We start from the raw sequence: 19,682 nt of genomic DNA, 5'->3' as shown, positions 1-19,682 counted from the left end.
TATACCAACAAAAAACAAAAACAAAACAAAAAACCAGTAGCCTTAGCCTTGCGATCAGTGAACAGCCTTCTCTGGATGTACTCCATTTCGTCATGTCCTTTTTAAAACATGGCACATCTGACTGAACAGTTTTTCCCTCAGCTCTCAAGACGATACTTCTATTCGTTTTCAAGGACAAAGATTTGTTCCCTATTGGCCCTTCTCCTAATGATGAGTCTATTCATTGATCGCAAGGCTAAGGCTAGTGGTTTTTTGTTTTGTTTTTGTTTTTCATTGGTCTATGGTTCTGTAAAACTATGATTCATGTTCAAGAAATGAAAAAGGATGAGACTTGGGGCAGCTAGGTGGTGCAGTGGAGAGAGCTCTTAACCCGTCCTGGCTGTGTGACCCTGGGCAAGTCACTTAACCCCAATTGCCTCAGGGGAAAAAAAGAAAAAGGATGAGGCTTGGAGATGACAGATAACTTTACTTTTCTTTGTTATGAATATTCTCTTCAAGAAGTGAATCCCAGGACATGGGGAGGATCAAACATTATCACCAAAAATATGATCATCATTGAAGAAGTAGCCAATTTGGAAGTTGTTTCATTGTTTTAAAATAGTATTTTATTTTTCCAAATACATCCAAAGGTAGTTTTCAACATTCCCCTTTGCAAAACTTGTGTTTCAGATTTTTCTTCATCCCTTCATCCTCCCTCCCCAAGAGAGCAAGCTATCTGACATAAGTTAAACATGTGCAACTCTTCTAAACACAATTCCATATTCCTCATGCTGTGCAAGTAAAAATCTGATCAAATGGATAAAAAATGAGGGGAAAAAACAAGCAAACAACAACAACAAAATAAAAAAGGTGAAAATCCTGTGCTTTGACTCGCATTCAGTCTCCAGAGTTCTCTCTCTGGAATTGTCTTGAGTGACTCCATTGATGAAAAGAGCCAAGTTTGGGAATTATTTCTAATCATTGTCTCAGCAGACATTGATTGCTACAGCAGCGTGAAGTATTGATAACAAATTAAAAGAAAAATAAAGAGGGAGAAGACTATTGGATGTGTAGTGAAATAAGCTCGCTTTATTTATTATTTATTTTATTTTTAAAGAATTGGATCCAATAGTCAAGGATCCTCTTTGAAACATCTATGTAGAATCTGCTAGGGCTCATAATCTTTGGTTGGGCTCTGTAGACTCAAGGCCACCTCTACAAACTAAGAGTCGTCTTAGTTTAAGAATTTGTTCCTTGTGGCTCTCTTCAACAATGCGATGATTCAAACCAGTTCCAGTTGTTCAGTGATAGAGAGAGCCATCTGCCCCCAGAGAGAGGACCGTGGGTTCTGAGTGTGGACCACAACACAGCATCCTCACTCTCTCTGTTGTTGTTTGCTTGCATTTTGTTTTCTTTTGCAGTTTTTTAATCTTCCTTCTTGATGTGATTTTTCTTGTGCAGCAAGATAACTGGATAAATCTGTATACTTATATTGGATTTAATATATGTTGTATATTATATAATATACACATTTATGTTTTTATATAATATTTATGTATTTATCTAATATACACATTTTATTGGACTACTTGCCATCTAGGGGAGGAAGAAGTGGGGGGGAGGAGGGGATAATTTGGAAGAGAAAGTTTTGCAAGGATCAATGTTGAAAAATTACCCATGCATATGTTCTGTAAATAAAAAAGCTTTAATTAATTAAAAAAAAAAAAACCTGAAAAAAAGAGAATTGTCCTCTCTGTCAATTCCTTTGAGAATTGACCCCACGTAGCCCCTGAACACAAAACCTCACCTTTTAAATGTCATTTTCTTGGTCATAGAATTCCTTTGAAAAACATGGCAGTATGATGATCATCCAAAAATCAATGGAGAGACACACAGGAGTGAAAATGGGTGCCATGAAGGTGGCTCCTACGTTAGAAGTTGTACAGGAGATGACATCCAGCTTCTTCTACATGAATGCAAGAGAAAGGGATCTCTTTTCATGAGAGCAGAGGATGCTGATCGGTTAGCTCCAAGGCTTCACTTTTATCCACCAAGCGTTAGGAGAAGACTTAGAGGGAAAAATGCAGGACCTAGTGCACACCCTCAGATGTGACCAAGAATTGCATAAACTGAGAAGACATGGATACATTTTGATCTACATATGTACTCTCAGAGAGTGATGTAATCACAAACACATCTAGAAAGCAAAATAAGATCACATTTATGTTAGTTTTGTTTTAGGCTCAATTTTTTTTTTCTAAATTCCATTTCGTTGTCCCAAATTTCTGAGCTTATGGTCCACTAAGACCCTAAGATCTTTCCCTTAATGGAATGCTTTTCTTTTGGCTTAAAGTACTCTCATTATGCATTCAACTTTTTTAATACATATGTTAAAGTTTCCATCCAACTTTATTCTTTTTACTTACTTTTTTCAGCTCATCATTCTTATTTGGTGGTTTTTTTTTTGGGGGGGGGAATCAGATTCTATCATCTAGAATGCTAGCTTTTCCTCTCCATCTCTTGCAATTTGAGAAAGACGTAGTCGTCTTCATTTTTATATAACTAGACTTCCATCTTTCTGAAGGAACATTAAATTGCTTTTCTACAACATCCTTTACTCAGTAATACAAGAAAATTGTGCCCCTGTTACATTTCCTAATATCTTGAGAGGAAAGTTTTTATTCTCATTTTCTAGATTGTGTAACTTGGGCGCTGAGAGGACTAAGTGCTTGGCCTTTAGATGTGTTCTTTCACAATCTCTGCATATATTTGGATGCTTTAATTCTGATAATACCCTCCGCCTAATGATTTACTTTTCTCAGCCGCCCATCCCTTGATGGAACAGTCATCTTTTTAAGTACAGAAATTATCTGTCTGAGCTGCTTTACAAAGAACGGTACATGTGCATCAAGAAAATGAGGACTACTTCAAAGCTCCCCAGGATGAATGAGGATGGCCGATCCCAGGCTTTCAAATGGGCCACTTCGCTCCTTTTGAATCCCAGTTCCTGCCTGTCACTTCCCTGAAGCTTTGAAACTTGGTGACAAAATCCTTTGTTCCCAATCAACCTGAAGTCTGGACCTTTTGATAACTGAGTGAACTGTTGGACTGAACCTCTCATCAAGGTGGGGAGGGAGGGAGGATTCCAAGGTTAGGAGATGGTGTTAATAGCTTACGGTCACAGGGGCTGCTTGACAACCTGCAGTCTACCCTTTATGTTCTACAAATGGGGAAACTGAGGACTAGAAAGATCAGAGGTTCATGGAGCTAGAACTCAAAGGGATCTCTGAGGTCTTCTGGTCCCTTTCATTTTATGGATGCTCCAAATCCAACGTTCTTCTCATTATACTACTCTGTCTCAATTATACCACTTAATTAGATGTAATGAGATAACTTAGTAAGCCTCTAGTCACTTAATGGGCAGCCAAGGGATGCCGTAGTGCACTGTGCTTTGATCCACATTCAGTCGCCATAGTTCTCTCTCTAGAATTGCCTTGAGTCACTTCATTGATGAAAAGAGTCAAGTTTGGGAGCCCTGCCATGGAGTCAGGAAGATTGACCTGCCTGAGTTTACATTTGTCCCGAGATACTTACTAGCTGTGTAAGTCCTTGAGCAAGTCGCTTAACCCTGGTTACCTCAGTTTCCTCATCTGTTCAAATAGCCAGAGCAAGAAATAGCAAACCCTTCCGGTATCTCTACCAAGAAGACCCCAAATGGGGTCCCAGCGTGACCAAACATAACTGAAAACTACTGAAGGACAACAACAGAGGTAAAGTGAATGTTACTTATAATGAAATAAAACCATGGGCTAAGAGGGAAGGGAAGGAGAAAGTAAGAAGCATTTACAAGGCTCTTACCTCTTTTACCTTCAGAAAAAATCCTGAGAGGGAGAGAGAGATGGTATTATTATCCCCATTTTACAGCTGAGGAAGCTGAGGCAATCAGATGTTAAATGACTTGCTAAGAGTCACACAACAAGTAAGTCTGAGGCTAGATTTGAACTCAGTTGTTCTTTCCCCCATTTTAATGTATTTTGTTTTTCCAAATATATATAAAGATAGTTTTCAACATTCACCTTTGCAAAATCTTGTCTTTCAATTTCTCTCTGTCTCTGTCTCTCTGTCTCTCTCCCCCTCCCTCCCTCAAGACAGCAAATATCCCTTATAGAGTAAACATATACAATTCTTCTCAATATATTTCCATATTCATCATGCTGTGGGGAAAAAAAAAATCAGATCAAAAGGAAAAAAAAAATGAGAAAAAACAAACAACAACAAAAAGGAGAAAATACTCTGCTTCAATCCACATTCAGTCTCTCTGGTTGTGGATGGTCCTTTGCCATCCCAAGTCTGTTGGAATTGCTTTAAATTACCATGTTGTTGAGAAGAACCGAGCCCATCTGGCTGATCATCACATCCTCTTGTTACTTCTGTGTACGGTGTTTTCTTGTTTCTGCTCGCTTCACTTAGCATCACTTCATGTGAGTTTTTCTAGGCTTTTCTGAAACCAGCCCAAGTCGGATCATCCTGACTCCAAGCCCAGAATGTTATGCACTATGGCACCCACTAGCTGCCCAAGGCTCTTGCAGAAAGTCAGCCTCGACTCCAGCAGAGCCCAATTTCTGCTTGTTCCTCCCAGGCTGGCTGGACTACCAATATGGCCTTGGGGTGCCAATCTCCAGATTCTCATCCTCTGCTTGGCCCTGACCTTGGTTCTGGGCTGAGGGATTTTTCCTTAGCAGTAACACCTTTAAGTAACCCATTTCCAAGAAGGGGAATAGTGGGGGTTTTTGCATGATTCTCTAGAGGTTCTAGCTGACAAAGCACCCCCAACCCAGGCATTTTTTGTTCTTCCCTCTTCGGCTGCCTGAGAAATCAAGCTGAGAAGAGTCTGTTTGGATTCCCTCTTTATGGAGGTCTCTCTCAGGAGACTGCTTTGGATAGAACCTTCCCTCCAACATCCCTGATTGACTTCCATCTTTAACCTGTATCCTTATAAACCTGGCATGTGAAGTCTGCCCATCCCAAAGGCCAAGAATCAGCAAGATGGAGAGCTCACTTTCAGCTAAGAATTGTAGTCAGTGACAATGGCCCTTGAGAGAAGCTGGAATTCCCTGTAGAATTTCATGTTCTCTTCATAATTTACAGAGATCCCCATTTCCAGTATTGCCCAGGAAGAAAGGAAGGGATGGAGAAAGCATGAGCTCATCACAAAGGATGACTTCATCTGATCCCCAATGGGACAAGTAGGAAACTAAGTCAAGGAATGTCAGGAGTCTACCTGAGATTCCTCAGCTAACAAACGCAAGAGGGGCGCAATTGTTTCTTTGGACTCTCTTTTCTCCCTGACAAACAGGGAAGAAAAACATTAGGAGGCTTGGATCTTGAGGCAGAATGGAGATTGGAGGCCAGGGAGAATTGCAAAACACCTCCAGCTCACTCTCAAGTTCAATACTCCTGGCCAATATTCTGCCTCTTTTCCTCCAGCCTCAGCTGAGAAATGGATGGTAAAAAGCAGAGGTCTTCTTCCAATTCCCGTTTTACAAATAGGGAAATGAAGGCTGAGAGAAGTTAAATGACTTGCCCAGTTTCACATAATTGGTAAGAGGCAGCCCGGAGATAATCCTGAATTATAACTCGGGTACTCTAGCCCCAAATCTAGTAGGCTTTTTGTTTCCCCTCCCGCCCCTGCCACTGTCCTACCTTATCTCCCATAAAATATTTTCGAATCCTAGGGCTGGAAAGGGTGTAGCCTACCAATTTGGCTCCCCAGTGGACCCCCCCCCCCCCCCCAATCCTTGACAAACAGTAGTCCAGCCTTTCCATCTCCAGTTATCTCCATTTCCTACTGGATGCTGCTCTTCAATTGTCTTGGGCTTTTCATGTGTTTTCATGGAAAACATGCTGCAGTGGTTTGCCATTTCCTTCTCCCCCGCTGGCCACTGTTTATGGCTCAGAGTGAATGCATCTAGCAAGTGTTTTGGACAGAGATCCTGAAGGTCTTTCCCTCCCTGGTTGATTGATTTTGTTATCTTTGTTTTGTTTTCCTTTGATTAAGTGAAAGAAGCCATTTTCTGCCTCATTTCTTACCTTGCCTTAATCACAGCTTAATCAAACAACAGCAAAAAAAGTGAGTGTTGCCTCTGTCAAACTGAGACCTGTTAAAGGTCTTAGCTTAAGAAGGCCAAAGTCTTCCATGCCTCCAGGGCCTGATCTCCATCTGGCCAATGGACTCTGATGACTCTAGAGGAGAGAGGGAGGCTGGTGACCTTGCACAGCCTCCTCTCACTAAGTGCAATTGTCTTGCATGTCATGGAATCACCTCCCTGATATCACAGCCCCCTTCCAGAAGAAAGAACAAGAACAAGGGGAGTGCTTTAGGGCCACATTTTGCAGCGGACACCATTTTGAAATTCTCCCATGTGTTCTCCTCATCGTCACATGGCTGGGCTCTGATTTCTCCCTCATGCCTGAGGTGATTGTAGGGAATCCACTCAGCTTTCGGACTCACACTTCATCACTACAGATTGTAGGGCAGGACCTGAAGTGCTCTTGAGTTGGACAGCTCCTCATTCCCCACCTGGCTGCCCTAATTGGGATTTCTCTGACTGCCATCTTGCCTGACTACTGGAGGCCTCCCGCTTGCTTTTGTGTGTTGCGTTCTACCATTAGACATTAGATTGTAAGCACCTTGAGGGCAGGGATTATTTTTTTGGCATTTATTTCCCTAGTGCTTCTCACTGACGGACTGATTAACCATATATTGTTTTTGAGATATTCTAACCTCTCTCTTTCACCTCTCAATGTTCCCCTTTGGTGTTTCACAAGTGTACATCTCCATGAGGACTTGTCATCCATGCCTAATAGTCTTGGAGTACTTGGGGGTAGGGTTCTTATAATTTGAATGCAAATTATATTCTGACTAAATTCAGCAATTATAATCAGCTAGTGAATTATGGTCTTACCAAAATATCTTTCAGGGAAGCTTGAGGCACCCCAGCTTAAGGGGACATGGATACGTTCAGAGCCTTTAGAGAATGGCAGCCTGGATAGTCAAGCCTTCAGTCCATGTCATGGTGATTGAATATTAAAAGAAAGAAGGATAGTTCAGTCTGGAGAAGAGAAGACTCAGAAAGGGTTGGGCAGGAGAGCTGGGTTTTTTTTTTAAAGCTTTTTTTTTTTTTAATTTTCAAAACATATGCATAGATAATTTTCAACATTCACCTTGCAAAACCTTGTGTTCCAATTTTTCTTCCTCCCTTCCCCCCACTCCTTCCCTTAGATGGCAAGTAATCCAATATATATTTAAAATGTGCAATTCTTCTGTACATATTTCCATATTTATCATGCTGCACAAGAAAAATCGGAACAAAATGGAAAAAATGAGAAAGAAAACAAAAAGCAAGCAAACAACAATAGAAAAGGCAAAAATCTGCTGTTGGATCCACACTCAGTTCCCACAGTCCTCTCTCCGGGTGTACCTGGCTCTCTCCATCACAAGTTCATTGGGACTGGCCTGAATCACCTCACTGTTGAAAAGAGCCACGTCCATCAGAATTGATCATCACATAATCTTGTTGTTGCCGTGTACAATGTTCTCTTGGTTCTCCTCCCTTCCCTTAGCATCAGTCCCTGTAACTCTCCAGGAGGGCTGTTTTCAAGGACTCGAAGATCTTTGACCTCCCTGGGACAGAAAGAGGGGGGATGGGTAGAAGTTTCAAAAGTTTGGGTTTGGGATTGTGTGTGTGTGCGTGCGTGTGTGTGTATATGTGTGTATGTGTGTGTGTGTGTGTGTGTGTGTTTGTATGTGTAAGCATCAATCAATACCCAACTTCCTAACGATGATAGCTGCCCCCAAAGGGGACAGGATGAAATCCACCCAGACTACCATGGGCCTGAAGTTGTAATGGAGCGAAATATTGCTCCTGGGCTGGCTTGACAGAGTGGGAGGCCAGAGTATGCATTTCCAGGGAGGCCGTCAATTGAAGGAGGTTGAGTAAGAGAAAGGTGCAAAATGAGTGGTTGAGGGCAGAGTTATATTGGAGGAGGAATTGTACTTGCATCACTCAGACAGGACTACCTACAATTGTTGGTACTGCTCATGTGCCTCCAGGCAATTGAAAGGATCTTAGAAAGGGGTGATGATGATTCTTGGACAGCATGAGCTGGGGACCAGAAAATAGGACTGGGACAGGATTAAAAAAACCCAAACCTTTCAAAAGTGCTTGGCCATGTAAGTTAGCGTGAGCCCTTGATTATGTCGGAAACTATTTTAGTAAGTTTTAAATTTCATTCAATAGAAATGACTTCATGTGATGTGTGTGTGTGTGTGTGTGTGTGTGTGTGTGTGTGTGTGTAGATAGGTAAATAGGAAAATAGAGAAGGATTGTTCCTGTGTTTTCTTTATGGTGTGGGCGATTCCCAGATGAGTAAATATTCTCTCTCAGTTTAGGTCAGAAAAATGATAATAATAACAGCAATGATAATGATATTGTATATGCATATTTCTCCTTTTAAAATAAGCTTTGTTGGTGTTTTTTCCCTGTTTCATTGGTATTACCTTATATCAACCTGAACTCTCTGAAATAAGAAATGTGGAAACTTGTTCCTCTTGCTTCCCAGGTGCTGGGTTGATCTTTGTTTACTGACAAAGTGCTCCGAGTGTTGTCATTAATGCAGGACCCCGGGGTCGTGGCTTTGTCGCCCCATCCTAGTTCTGCCTCCAAGCCATGGAACAAGCATGTCATCTCTTGAATATGCTTCCTGGTACTTGTTCCTCCTATAGCAGAGAAATGTTGGGCATTTGAAGTGAGATCATAAATGGGAAAATGATTTCTTTCATTTTTGAATTGTTTCAAAATTGAAAGTGTTTCGAAGAATCTTGCCTCAATCAGCAAATGTTTAGTAAGGGCCACCCTGTCCACGGCACTAGTTTCCTTAGAGGCAAACACAAACATGCAGTAATGGTCTCTGCTTTCAGGAGTTTGTGTTCTATCAAGGGAACCACCATTCACATCTAGAAAAACAAAATGACCCAAGTGAGATTTAGGGGGGGGGGAGGTGAGAGATCAAAATGACAGCCCTGACCATCAGTGGAACGAGGCAGCCATTGCAGTGCTCTCCTTGACCCTCGGGTTTCTCCCTTTGCAGGTGAATCCTGGGAGCAAGACCCTGGAAGAACGCCGCTCCAGTTTGGATGCCGAAATTGACTCCTTGACCAGTATCCTGGCAGACCTCGAATGCAGCTCCCCTTACAAGCCGAGGCCTCAGCAGGTAGGCGCTCAGCTCCCCCCTTGGGGCTGTATTCTCAGTTATCAAAAGTCAGTCAGCCATGAGTTTACCGATTGGAGAGAAAGGAAGGAAAAACATCAATTTTCCAGCCTTTTAATTTTATTGATCAATTTTCCTCTAAGGGCAAGGGAGCTACGTTAACATGTTATGCAACATACAGATGCACAGGAGAAGCTTTTACGACATGAATAATCGGCCTGGGGTTGGTGGGAGGATTGCTGCAGATCTCCCTCTGGTTTAGGTGGCCTTCAGCATGCAGCTCTCCCCTGGTGAAATAAATACTATCAGATGTGCCGCGTGTTTCCCCCTTGTTGACCCTTTCGAGCATCATCCCGTATTTCTGAGTGACGGTGCAGGTGGGATCCCGGGCTTCCCATCTTTGCTCTGCTTGTGTCAACCTTTCAATGAGGGCAATCCCTGCACGCCGCCACCTGGCCTTTCTCTCCACTCACAACAGCTTCTAGTATCCATTCTAAAGCGGCCACTGGGCCACTGGAGAGATACATTATGAACTGGGTCCCCCTCATCTTTTCAGCAGAATCAGCAGAAGCTGGGGGATTCAGGCACCTCTAGCCTCCAGCCAACATCAGCAGCCCGATCGAGGGCAGTGAGACCACTCTGCTAATACCGCGGTTCTGGAGCTGTATTCCTAACTTCCATTCAGTTTTCCCCTTTTGACTCTTTGACAGTCACGTGCATCAACTGGATAGAGGAAAAGTAGAAATTCTGACTCCTTTCTTCTTGGATTTCTCTGTCACTTGGAGAGAAAGGCTCTTCAGTCGCCTCACCCGTCTTGTTTCAGTCTCTTACCCGGTCAGTGAGGGATGAGCTTCACGGTCAGTCCTGTTCTCGCCGCTACCGATCAATGATCCTTTGCTCTTTCCACCATTTTCCCGGATGGACTTTGAGTAAAGCTCAGTAGTTCTTCCCCATATTCCTGTCTTCTAAAAGGCAGTCTTTGTTAGTTCAAGAAATGATAACAGACTTTTTCTTGAGCAATTTCCTCCAAAGTTTTAGACAACTGTGAACTCTAAAGCTATCCCTCTCTTTTGTCATCATTCCCCATAGCCCTTAACAGAGCTGTAATTCATTGAGCCTCTGCCTCCACATGCCCCTCAGAAGCTATCGGCTTTTATTGAGAACATAAATCCGTTCCCTTTTGGAACAAATAAACTCATCTCCTACTTAAACCCTTGAAGGTTTGCCATTAACATTGTAAACATAGGGTTCAGATTTACAGTTTTTCATAAGTGGATATCAGCAAAGGATATCAGCTCTGGTACGATCCCCCTCCTTTGGGATGATAGTTTCCTGCCATTCTCCAGAAGAGATGCTTTCTCCCACGAAGGAAACACAGTGAGATCACCGCACTGCTAGTAAAACTCACTTAAATTAGAACATGCAGGAAATGGCGGGGGGTGGGGGAGACTGTTCTTTCTCCATGGCTGTTCTCCATTTAGGAATGAAAGGAAGACGCTTCCTCACCTTCCTCTTGCCATAGTTGGGCACGGAGGAGGAGGGAGGGAGTTAACGGAGGGGCGTCTTTTTTTCTTGAATTATCTCCGCTCTGGTGAGTTTGAATTAGATGTGTTAATATTTATTGGCTCACATAATTATATGCTGTGAGGACAATAATTGCACACACAAAATATTAAAAATTTGTGCCAAAGATGATGACGTCTGGGTAAATGTGTCGCGTTGTAATTAAGAGGGACTTGAAAAGTCCTAGAAAGGTTTCCTGTGAATGCCTATCTTTGATGCTTCCTTTTTTGATGCACAGAACATCTCAAAAATGGGTGAGTCACCTGACTATTTAAAGATGAGAGAGTGGGGCTGAGATTTCTCATTAGAAAAGTGTTTGTGCTTTAGAGCATCCTGTACGACTGGCGTGCTGTGGGATGGGTTCAGAGAAAAGTGGGCATTTGTAGGAGTGGCCCACGGGCCAGGCCGCCCACCTCCTCAGCCCTCATGCCCGAGGATGGCCATCACTGTGGACATCGCTGCTCTTTGTTCTGTCTCCATGGCCAACATCTGGCCTTCCTGCCATCATCCTTCACAACTCTGGTCCATGTACTTACCCAGTTTTGTGCTTGGTGAAAACCACTCTGTTAGGGCTTGCTTTGACATCAGATTGAATCAACGAGCACTTATTAAATGCTTACTCTTGTGTTCCAAGTAGTGTGACGTGTGCTGGGCTGGACTTAGTGATGGAGGAGATATCACACAAAGAGAAGGTGGTTAGCCAGGACGTTTCTGCTTGTGCTACATTAGAGAAGGGATGGCCTTTACTACAAATTCCCTGTGTTCTAGGAGCTTACTCCTAATATAATATAAATTACATTCTCATGGATGTTCAGGGAAGACAGTCGCAATCTAGCACAAGGCTATCGTACACAGTAGGTGCCTAAAATGCCTGTTGACTGTTTGACGTGGGTCAGTGAGTCATAAAGAGGGTGAGTAGAGCAGTGGGATCATCATTCGCTACTAATCTTTTGATGATTTTCAGGGCCTTCCATTGAAATCTCCTTAGTAAGCCAAGCTTGAATCAGTTCTCCTTAGGCCCCATGGAAACTCCCAACCTGTGTGGAAAAGGATTAATAGATGTGAACCCTTTATAATTCTTGGGGTAATAATGTCCTGTTTTTATTAAATTGGTTTTCTTCTACTTACCCATTTTTCCGTGAGGAAACTTGAGAGATTCAAAGGTCATTCGATGTGATCTGATTCTACACATTGTATCTGAGGCAAAAGGTAGTGTCCTGTGCTCACGAAACTCATACTTGGGGGACTTTTTGCCCCAGAAATAGGTAGGGATTGTGAAGATCTTGCTCGGCTTGGATGAGTGTTTTGTATCATTTTTGCAGAGGCGTCTCTGTTAGTGATCATTCACTAGCGTTTCTCCTGGAAGGTCTGCCGGTGAGCTGGGCTCAGAAGAGAACAGGATGGGCAGAGCAAGCTGGGTTTTTAGGGAAAGGACCCATGAAGGATCCCCAAGTCTCCTTTTGAAATGAAGGCCTTTTTAATACCAATGTTCTTCCATCATCTTTGTACGGTTGTGAAACATACCATAGTCTCCAGTGAATGGGAAATGAATCTTCCCAAAGGTTGTTGGAAGGCAGGCAGAGGAGGGACATGAGCATCCTCTGAAAGGCTGGGAAGCTGCATTTGTGAGGGAGATGGTTCATACCATGAATGTCTACCCAGCACTGGGAGCAGAACAAAAGATACAGTGGTCATATTTTGAGGATCAAGGGTAACCACTGGGCATCTTCTGTGCTCCACTGGGATTTTCTGAAGAATTCCCAGAATCCTCCTCTACTAGGGGCTGGGGTAGATCACTTGTGTTGAACCTATGGGAAGATCTGAGCATGAGCTGTTTGCTCGTGGAGTGAGTTCTATCTTTGGCAGGAGTGCCCTTGATGATGAAGTTTTTGATATATTCAACTCGTCAGAGTCTGCGATGACCAGCCTGGCTTTAGGGCTTCTTCTGCTTGCTCCTGCCCTTGACATCGGTGGGGCCCCTGGAGCTTTTGGTAGTCCGGCCCCTGAGGATTTTGCCAGACTGCATTAGGAGGCAGCTTCTTCAGAATATCTCCTGGATCTTCGGGGAGGCTTTTAGTCTGCGTTGCCTTCTGCAGACAAACAACCCCGGTCTGGACAGCTGCTGATAAAGCGGGAGGGCTGAGCCAGGGATTGCCAGGAAACCCGTAGCCCAAGTCCTGAGGCTTCCTGTGGAGAGAGAAGACGAGATCTAGGAAAACATGAGGGCCAGAAGGGCTGGAGGTCCCTCTGGCCCTGAGGAAGCACCTGATAGGTGTTTGTTGAGGAGCTGATTATATCACTGGCCCTCACTCTCGACAATCACTACATCTGAGAGAGACTCAGTGTTTCCATCTGTCCAGCAACTATGGCAACCCCATTTATTGAGAGAGCGATTCCAGGTTTGCAGAGCACTTTCAATGTTCACTTTGTCCTCACAACACTTCCTGACAGAAGCAGATGACCATTGCCTCCTCCAGTGCTCCTGTATTCTATTTAAGAGAACCCTTGGGGAAGGATGCATATGATAAAATCCCCATGTTGCTGCCGTTGAGAGAGGTAAAAAGCAGTAGGTAGTTTTCTTACACCCATTTTACAGTTGAGGAACCTGAGGAAGACAGAGCTTTTCCAAGACCCATACCTCTAGTAACAGTCTGAGGTTGGATTTGAACTCAGGACTTTGTGATTTCAGTTCAGTGCTCTATCCAAGGTACTACCCATCTACCAATTTTATTCCACCCCTCAAAGAATTCTTTGGAATAAAAGGCACAAGCATGAGTTAATAGCTGTACTTGATTCTTCTTCTCTTATCACTTTGTGGCCCCTCAAATTTATCTGAAACTTATTTTGGAAGGCTTTATATATATGTGTATATATATATATATATGTATGTATTTGGAGCTATAAGGAGCTTTAAAAATCATTTAATCTTCTTTTTCCCCTGAGGCAATTGGCCCAGGGTCACACAGCTAGAAAGTGTTAAGTGTCTGAGATCAGATTTGAACTCAGATCCTCCTGATTTCTATCCAAAAAGTCATTTAGTCTTAACAAGTCATTTTCTAAGTGAGAAAAATGAGTCCCAGATCAGGGTCCTGTGGGTTTTACAGGCAGGATATGGAAGGTCTGAGTATTAACCCGGGGCTCTTTACACTATGTGATGCTCCCCTTGGATGTTCCACAACAGATTTTCGCTCCTTCATTCACTCGTTCATTTGTTTTTGCTTCTGGTTTCGAAATAGATAAGTCCATTGCAAATTATGATTTGCAACTTTATTGGAGTCTCTAACTTTCTTTTGGACCATCCCTCAGCACACCGAGACTCCTGGACCATGAAGGTTCTTGGCAATTCCCCAGATATCCTGTTGACTGTGGATGGTGGGTTGGGCATGGTCTAGTAACCCAGTTTCCTTTCCTTGGCAGTCAACACAATAGAAGTTGCCCTTCTTTTGCTTCCTGCCCATAAATTTCCTGTCATTAATTCTCTCCTTAAATCATGTTACTCCGACTTTGAAAGCTGCCCCTGGGTGGGATGGGTAGTTTCTAACTGAAGGGACCACTTTTTCCTCTCCTAAATGTGAGCAACATGGGAATTCTGTCACACCTGCATCCTTCCCCCAATGTTCCCTTACCCGAACTAGAATCCAGGAGCCTTTAAGGAAACAATGTCCATATTCTTCTGTCAGGAACTATTAATAGGGTTAACATTTCAACTTTGTAATGGAACAATATCTTTTCCTTCTGGGACTTTTTTCAGCTTTGGCTGGTTGAATACCTCATATTATGGACCCCACCAAATAATCACAGTGGTGCGTGTGTGTGTGTGTGTGTGTGTGTGTGTGTGTGTGTGTGTATGTGTGTGTGTGTGTAATTATGAATAAATGAGTAGGGGAAGTTCAAGCAAATGATCTAGCAGGGGAAGTTTCTAGTTCAATACACATATACAAGCACACAAAAATAGTCTCTAAAGATAAACAGACTGAGAGTAAGGACTTAGCTGACTTGGTCAGGATCATCAGTGAGTAAATATCTGAGACAAGGTTTAAATTGAGACCTCCTAACTCCACGTTCAGGACTCTATCCTATGTACCACTAGACTGACTCTGTAGCTATCACTGTCATTTTGAAGATTAGATGACATGATGTTCCCAAATGGGCCACGTTGACTGGCATAATTAATCAATGACAATATAAAATTAGATCATTAAAAATATCCCCAAAATATGATACTTTACTGTATCTGAAGGAGCAATAGCAATGGGTACAAATCCATGCCCCGTTGGGCCCCAACAATCCAAGTTTCCAACTCCTAGCAGCAAGAAAATGGAAAAAAAGGAGGTGAGAACACAAGGATTTCTCGTAGCTCCTTCGCCCATCATGAGATAAGGGGACTTCTCTCCAAAAGAGCCGACAGTGTCAGCAAAGGCATCTTCCCATGGTGCTCTAACCACATCGGGCTCTCCTGCTCCCACTCCTTCCTCAGGAGATTCAGCCTTCCTTAGCTCCACGCTCCTTGGGACTTGAGGATAGTTCCCTGATGGATGCCAAGAATCCTGCTCAATGTGAGGGTCAGAGAGTAGGTTCCTCTTCAAGTCTGACTGAGTTTCGAAGATTGCCCTGCTTGTAAAGAGAAAACTCGTCAGTCCAGTCAAATGCCTGGATTACAGCGGTAAGGCTGCTTCCCTTGCACTCTGCCACGGTGGGAGAAGTCCTAGCCCAGAGGGCGTTGGGAGTGGATGGATGGAACCCAGAATGGCAGACCAGGCCAGCCCTTAACCAAGTGATTAGGTGGTTGTAAATCCTTCACCTTCACAGACACAGACGGACTCCCTTTGAGTCTCACCTGAACACTTCAGGCCCAGAAGGACTCGCTCTGACTCTTTTGGACATGAGTCACCCCATAAAAATGATTTATTTATAGTCATCCTTTCAAAGTTACGGTTAGTCAGCCAGCTTGCTTGGGAGCTAACTGCCTCCATGTTGGCTTTGCTTTGTGGGTACCAGTCGTAACCTCAATCATTTCACTCCCAATTGAGTCATTCATGGACGGGACCTCATTTTCACATCAAGTCTGTGTAATGGCTTCTGGGGTGTGCTATTTGTTGAAAGGCATTTATTAGAATTAATGTGGCCTAAGGACTTAGAAACCATGCAATGGAGTCATTCACAGTGGGGTCCCACGGCCTCTCTTCAGTGTCTGTTGTTCTGGTTGCTGAATTCAAGAGAAGCTCTGGGAGTGCTGCAGGGGTCATTAATTTGTAACTATTTTTTTTTTTTTTTTAATATTTCATCACCTTCTTGTGAAATCAAAAAGAGGAATGATGGGTGAATCAAACTCTTCTGATCTGCTTCCATCCTGCCAAAAACTCGACCGTGGCTGTTTTGGAGGTAGCAGAGGGGATGCTAGGGGCTGCTGCAGGCTCGCCCTTGGCCTCCATGCTCTCTCTCTCATCTGAGTGACCCCGAGTGGGGTGTGTTTCCAGGCGTTGTGGAGAAAACGCTCAATTCGTCCTGCTCGGCACCTTGCGGCTCCTCGGCCACCTGGCACCCTCGGAGGCTTCGGGGACCTCAGGGTGAGTGGGAATAAAAGGAAAATGAAGGAAGCTCCAACAATGGAAATCTCTGGTGCTCGCTACGGCCACAATTGGAGGCCATCGCCGCTCTGAGGCTCTCTACAACTGCCAGAAAATGTTGCCATAAATAACAAACTGGTGTGTAGCTCAGAGGGAATTATGCCCGCACTGCATTGTGGATGGTGATGATGAAGATGATGATGATGGGTGTGTGTACGTGGATGTGTGTTTCTGTGTGGAGGGTGACTTTGAGAATGGATTTAATTGCCTTTCTCCAGCACTGAAAGAGCCAGAGGTGCCTCTGTTCTTCTTCCTGCTTTCCACCTCCAGGAAAGGAAAAGTTTGAAGGCGGCTAAAATGCAGCCATTAAAATCTCCGTGGGACGCTGAGTCTCATTAAAACGACTGTGTCTGGGGGAGTGTCCTCGGGAGCAGCGGGAAGTTGGAACTCTGCGCTGGAGTTCCGTCCAACACTGTACCACGTGCCCGCCGTGTGAGGCTTCCCTGTAATCAAGAAGAAATGGTCTTGTGCAGGGGGGAGTAGTTATTGCCCAATGACTCCTGGTGGTCCCCAGGCCAAGAGGAAGAGAAGCACCTACCTTATTCCATCAGGCTTGGGTCGGGAACGATGTAAATGACATCATATGATATATTGTGACATAAGACGGGATACCCTCTGTCATCATGCGCCATGATATGACAGCATATGCTGTGATAATGAACCCAGCATCCTACGTCTTAGTTGTAAATGTTAATGGCTTAAGAAAGCTTTACTCATTTAAAACGACACTGAGACTTCTTGGATAACCAGAATCCAAGTCCAGTGCCTAGAATCCATCCATAAGGGGCTTACGCAATGTCTGGTGACTGTGACATGGTATAAAATACGATTTAATATGAGAGAATATCATCAAGTTTTATAGCATATAAAATAATGCAATATGGCGCAATGCAGTGTAAATACACCATCATTCAACGTGGTATACACGCACGCATGTGACAGAAGGATTCCCATATGTAGAGAGAGAAGCTCTGTCTGTCTCTCTCTCTGTGTCTCTGTCCCTCAGTAGTGGACCCCTCATGGACTGCTCCCTCTCCAAGAGACCTTGCAAAATCCCTGGTTCCAATATCCTTACCTATAAAAGGAGTGATCTGGGGTAGGGGGTCTCTGAGGCAGTTCTAGATGGCTCATCCCAAGTTCTTGCTTTCATTCTCTCTGGCTCAGTTTGTGAAAACTTGCTGAGTCCTTGGTTTTGTTGATTGGATAATGCTGGAGTAAATTAGCCAGCTCCATGATTGGATTTTAAAAGTTAAAAAATAAAATCTGTCTGGTTGGTTCACTGCGAGTGGATTCTTTTTGGGAATGATTAGCCTCATCTCTACTCAGAGGCACACATGACATTTGCAAAATTAAGACATTCTCAGATTTAAATGGTTTGTTTTCTTCTTTCCCCCCCTTCTTTCCTTTATTCCTTCCTCTTTTCCTCCCTCCTGGGGGTGGGGTGGTTCCTGGGATAAGGGGACCCTAGGATTCTGCTCTTCCTCATGGGGTAATAGATAACCATTGAATTTGTCAAGACTGACGTTTAGAAAAATTGCTTCTGAGAACTGTTTGTTTAGATCATTGCGCACTTCTCTATCAGTCCGGGACGTTCCTGTTAGTTACCTTTTCAATACTAATTAAAGATATTTGTTAACTGTTTTTTCCCTTCAGTTGCTTCCTTTTTTTTTTTTTTTTTTTTTTTTTTTTAATCCAATCCTAGTTTATTGATTTGGTTTGTACAAAATTGCATGCAATTAAAATGATCTACATTTCTTTGGTGGCCTCTAGCCTTAGTGATGGGAAGTAGCTGATCTTATATATTATAGCTATGTCTGTATTTCTATATCTTTATTTGCTCTGTGTGTGTTTGTTAAGAAATTGGTATGTCAGCGTTGATGTCATTCAATCATTCAGTCACATCCTATTCTTCCTGAAACCACGTCCTAGCACACCAGACCCTTCTTTCTTCCTCTATTTCTCAAAGCCTGTTTTTTGTTTCATTGACACTCCTTAGCCATCTTATTCTCTATCATCCCCTTTTTCTTTTTGTACCAGACATATCCCCATTGAGCCTCCTTTTGGCTTCAACCCAGCCACTTTGTCTTAGTCCTGAGCTACTTGGAATTGCTCCGCTTTTTCCCAGTAGAGTATTGAACACCTTCTACCTCGAGGGGCTCATCTTCCAATGTCATGTCTTTTCTCTTCTTAGTATCATGCACAGGGTTTTCTTGACAAAGATACTGAGTGCTTTGCCATTTCCTTCTCCAGTGGATCATCTTTTTTGCCAGAACTCTCCACTATGACCTCCCCATCTTGGGTAGCCATCATGGTATTACTCATATTTTCATTCAGCTACTCAAGTCCTTTCACAAGAAGGCAGTGATCTGGAGGGGTGCGGGAAAGAAATTGGTATAGCTTTTAGTAAATGTTTATGTCATGAATTCATATTGATTTTATTGCAAATGTGGCATAAGGTTTTGGACTAAACTGAATTGTTTCTATAGAGACCCAAAATAATGGACATTTTCATTATTAAATGAATCTAAAATCTCAAGGAAGGGGAGAAGGAGAGGGAGGGAGAGGGAGAGACACACAGAGAGACAGAGACAGAGATAAGGAGAGAGAAATAACCTGTTAGTAAATACTCAGGTCATTTGTTCATATTGACTTTAGTGTGAATATGATCTAAACTGAATTGTTGCTATAGAGACACAAAGTAATGGACATTTTCATTACTAAATGAATCTAAAATCTCAAGGAAGGAGAGAGAGAGAGAGAGAGAGAGAGAGAGAGAGAGAGAGAGAGAGAGAGAGAGAGAGAGAGAGAGAGAGAGAGAGAGAGACAGGGAGTGAGAAATAACCTTTTAGTAAAAACTTAGGTCATGTATTCACATTGTCTTTACTGCAAATATGGAATAAGATTTTGGTCTAAACTGAATTGTTGCTATAGAGACACAAAATAATGGACATTTTCATTACTAAATGAATCTAAAATCTCAAGGAAGGGGAGAGAGAGAGAGGGGGGGGAGGGAGGAAGGGAAGGAGGGAGATAAGAGACACACAGAGAAACAGAGACAGAGACAGGGAGTGAGAAATAACCTTTTAGCAAAAACTTAGGTCATGTATTCACATTGTCTTTACTGCGAATATGGCATAAGGTTTTGGTCTAAACTAAATTGTTGCTATAGAGACCCAAAATAATAGACATTTTCATTACTAAATGAATCTAAAATCTCAACTTAGGGGAAAGAGAGAGAAGGAG

At 43.0% G+C, this 19,682-nt stretch overlaps 1 protein-coding gene across 7 annotated transcripts in view; it reads left to right on the top strand.

Moving 5' to 3' along the window:
• Positions 1-19,682, top strand: part of LPP (LIM domain containing preferred translocation partner in lipoma) — a 576,448-nt gene that overhangs the window by 266,831 nt on the left and 289,935 nt on the right. For all 7 annotated transcript variants that reach the window (XM_074297900.1, XM_074297898.1, XM_074297901.1 and 4 more), the window contains one exon: positions 9,130-9,252. In XM_074297900.1, coding sequence (XP_074154001.1) covers positions 9,130-9,252 — 123 coding nt within the window. The remainder of the gene's footprint in view (positions 1-9,129; positions 9,253-19,682) is intronic.

The sequence above is a fragment of the Sminthopsis crassicaudata genome, chromosome 3 (genome assembly GCF_048593235.1).
Source record: "Sminthopsis crassicaudata isolate SCR6 chromosome 3, ASM4859323v1, whole genome shotgun sequence".
In the NCBI taxonomy this organism is placed as follows: domain Eukaryota; kingdom Metazoa; phylum Chordata; class Mammalia; order Dasyuromorphia; family Dasyuridae; genus Sminthopsis; species Sminthopsis crassicaudata.
The sequence above is the reverse complement of the archived record's forward strand: the minus strand, read 5'-3'. Positions and strand labels throughout refer to the sequence as shown.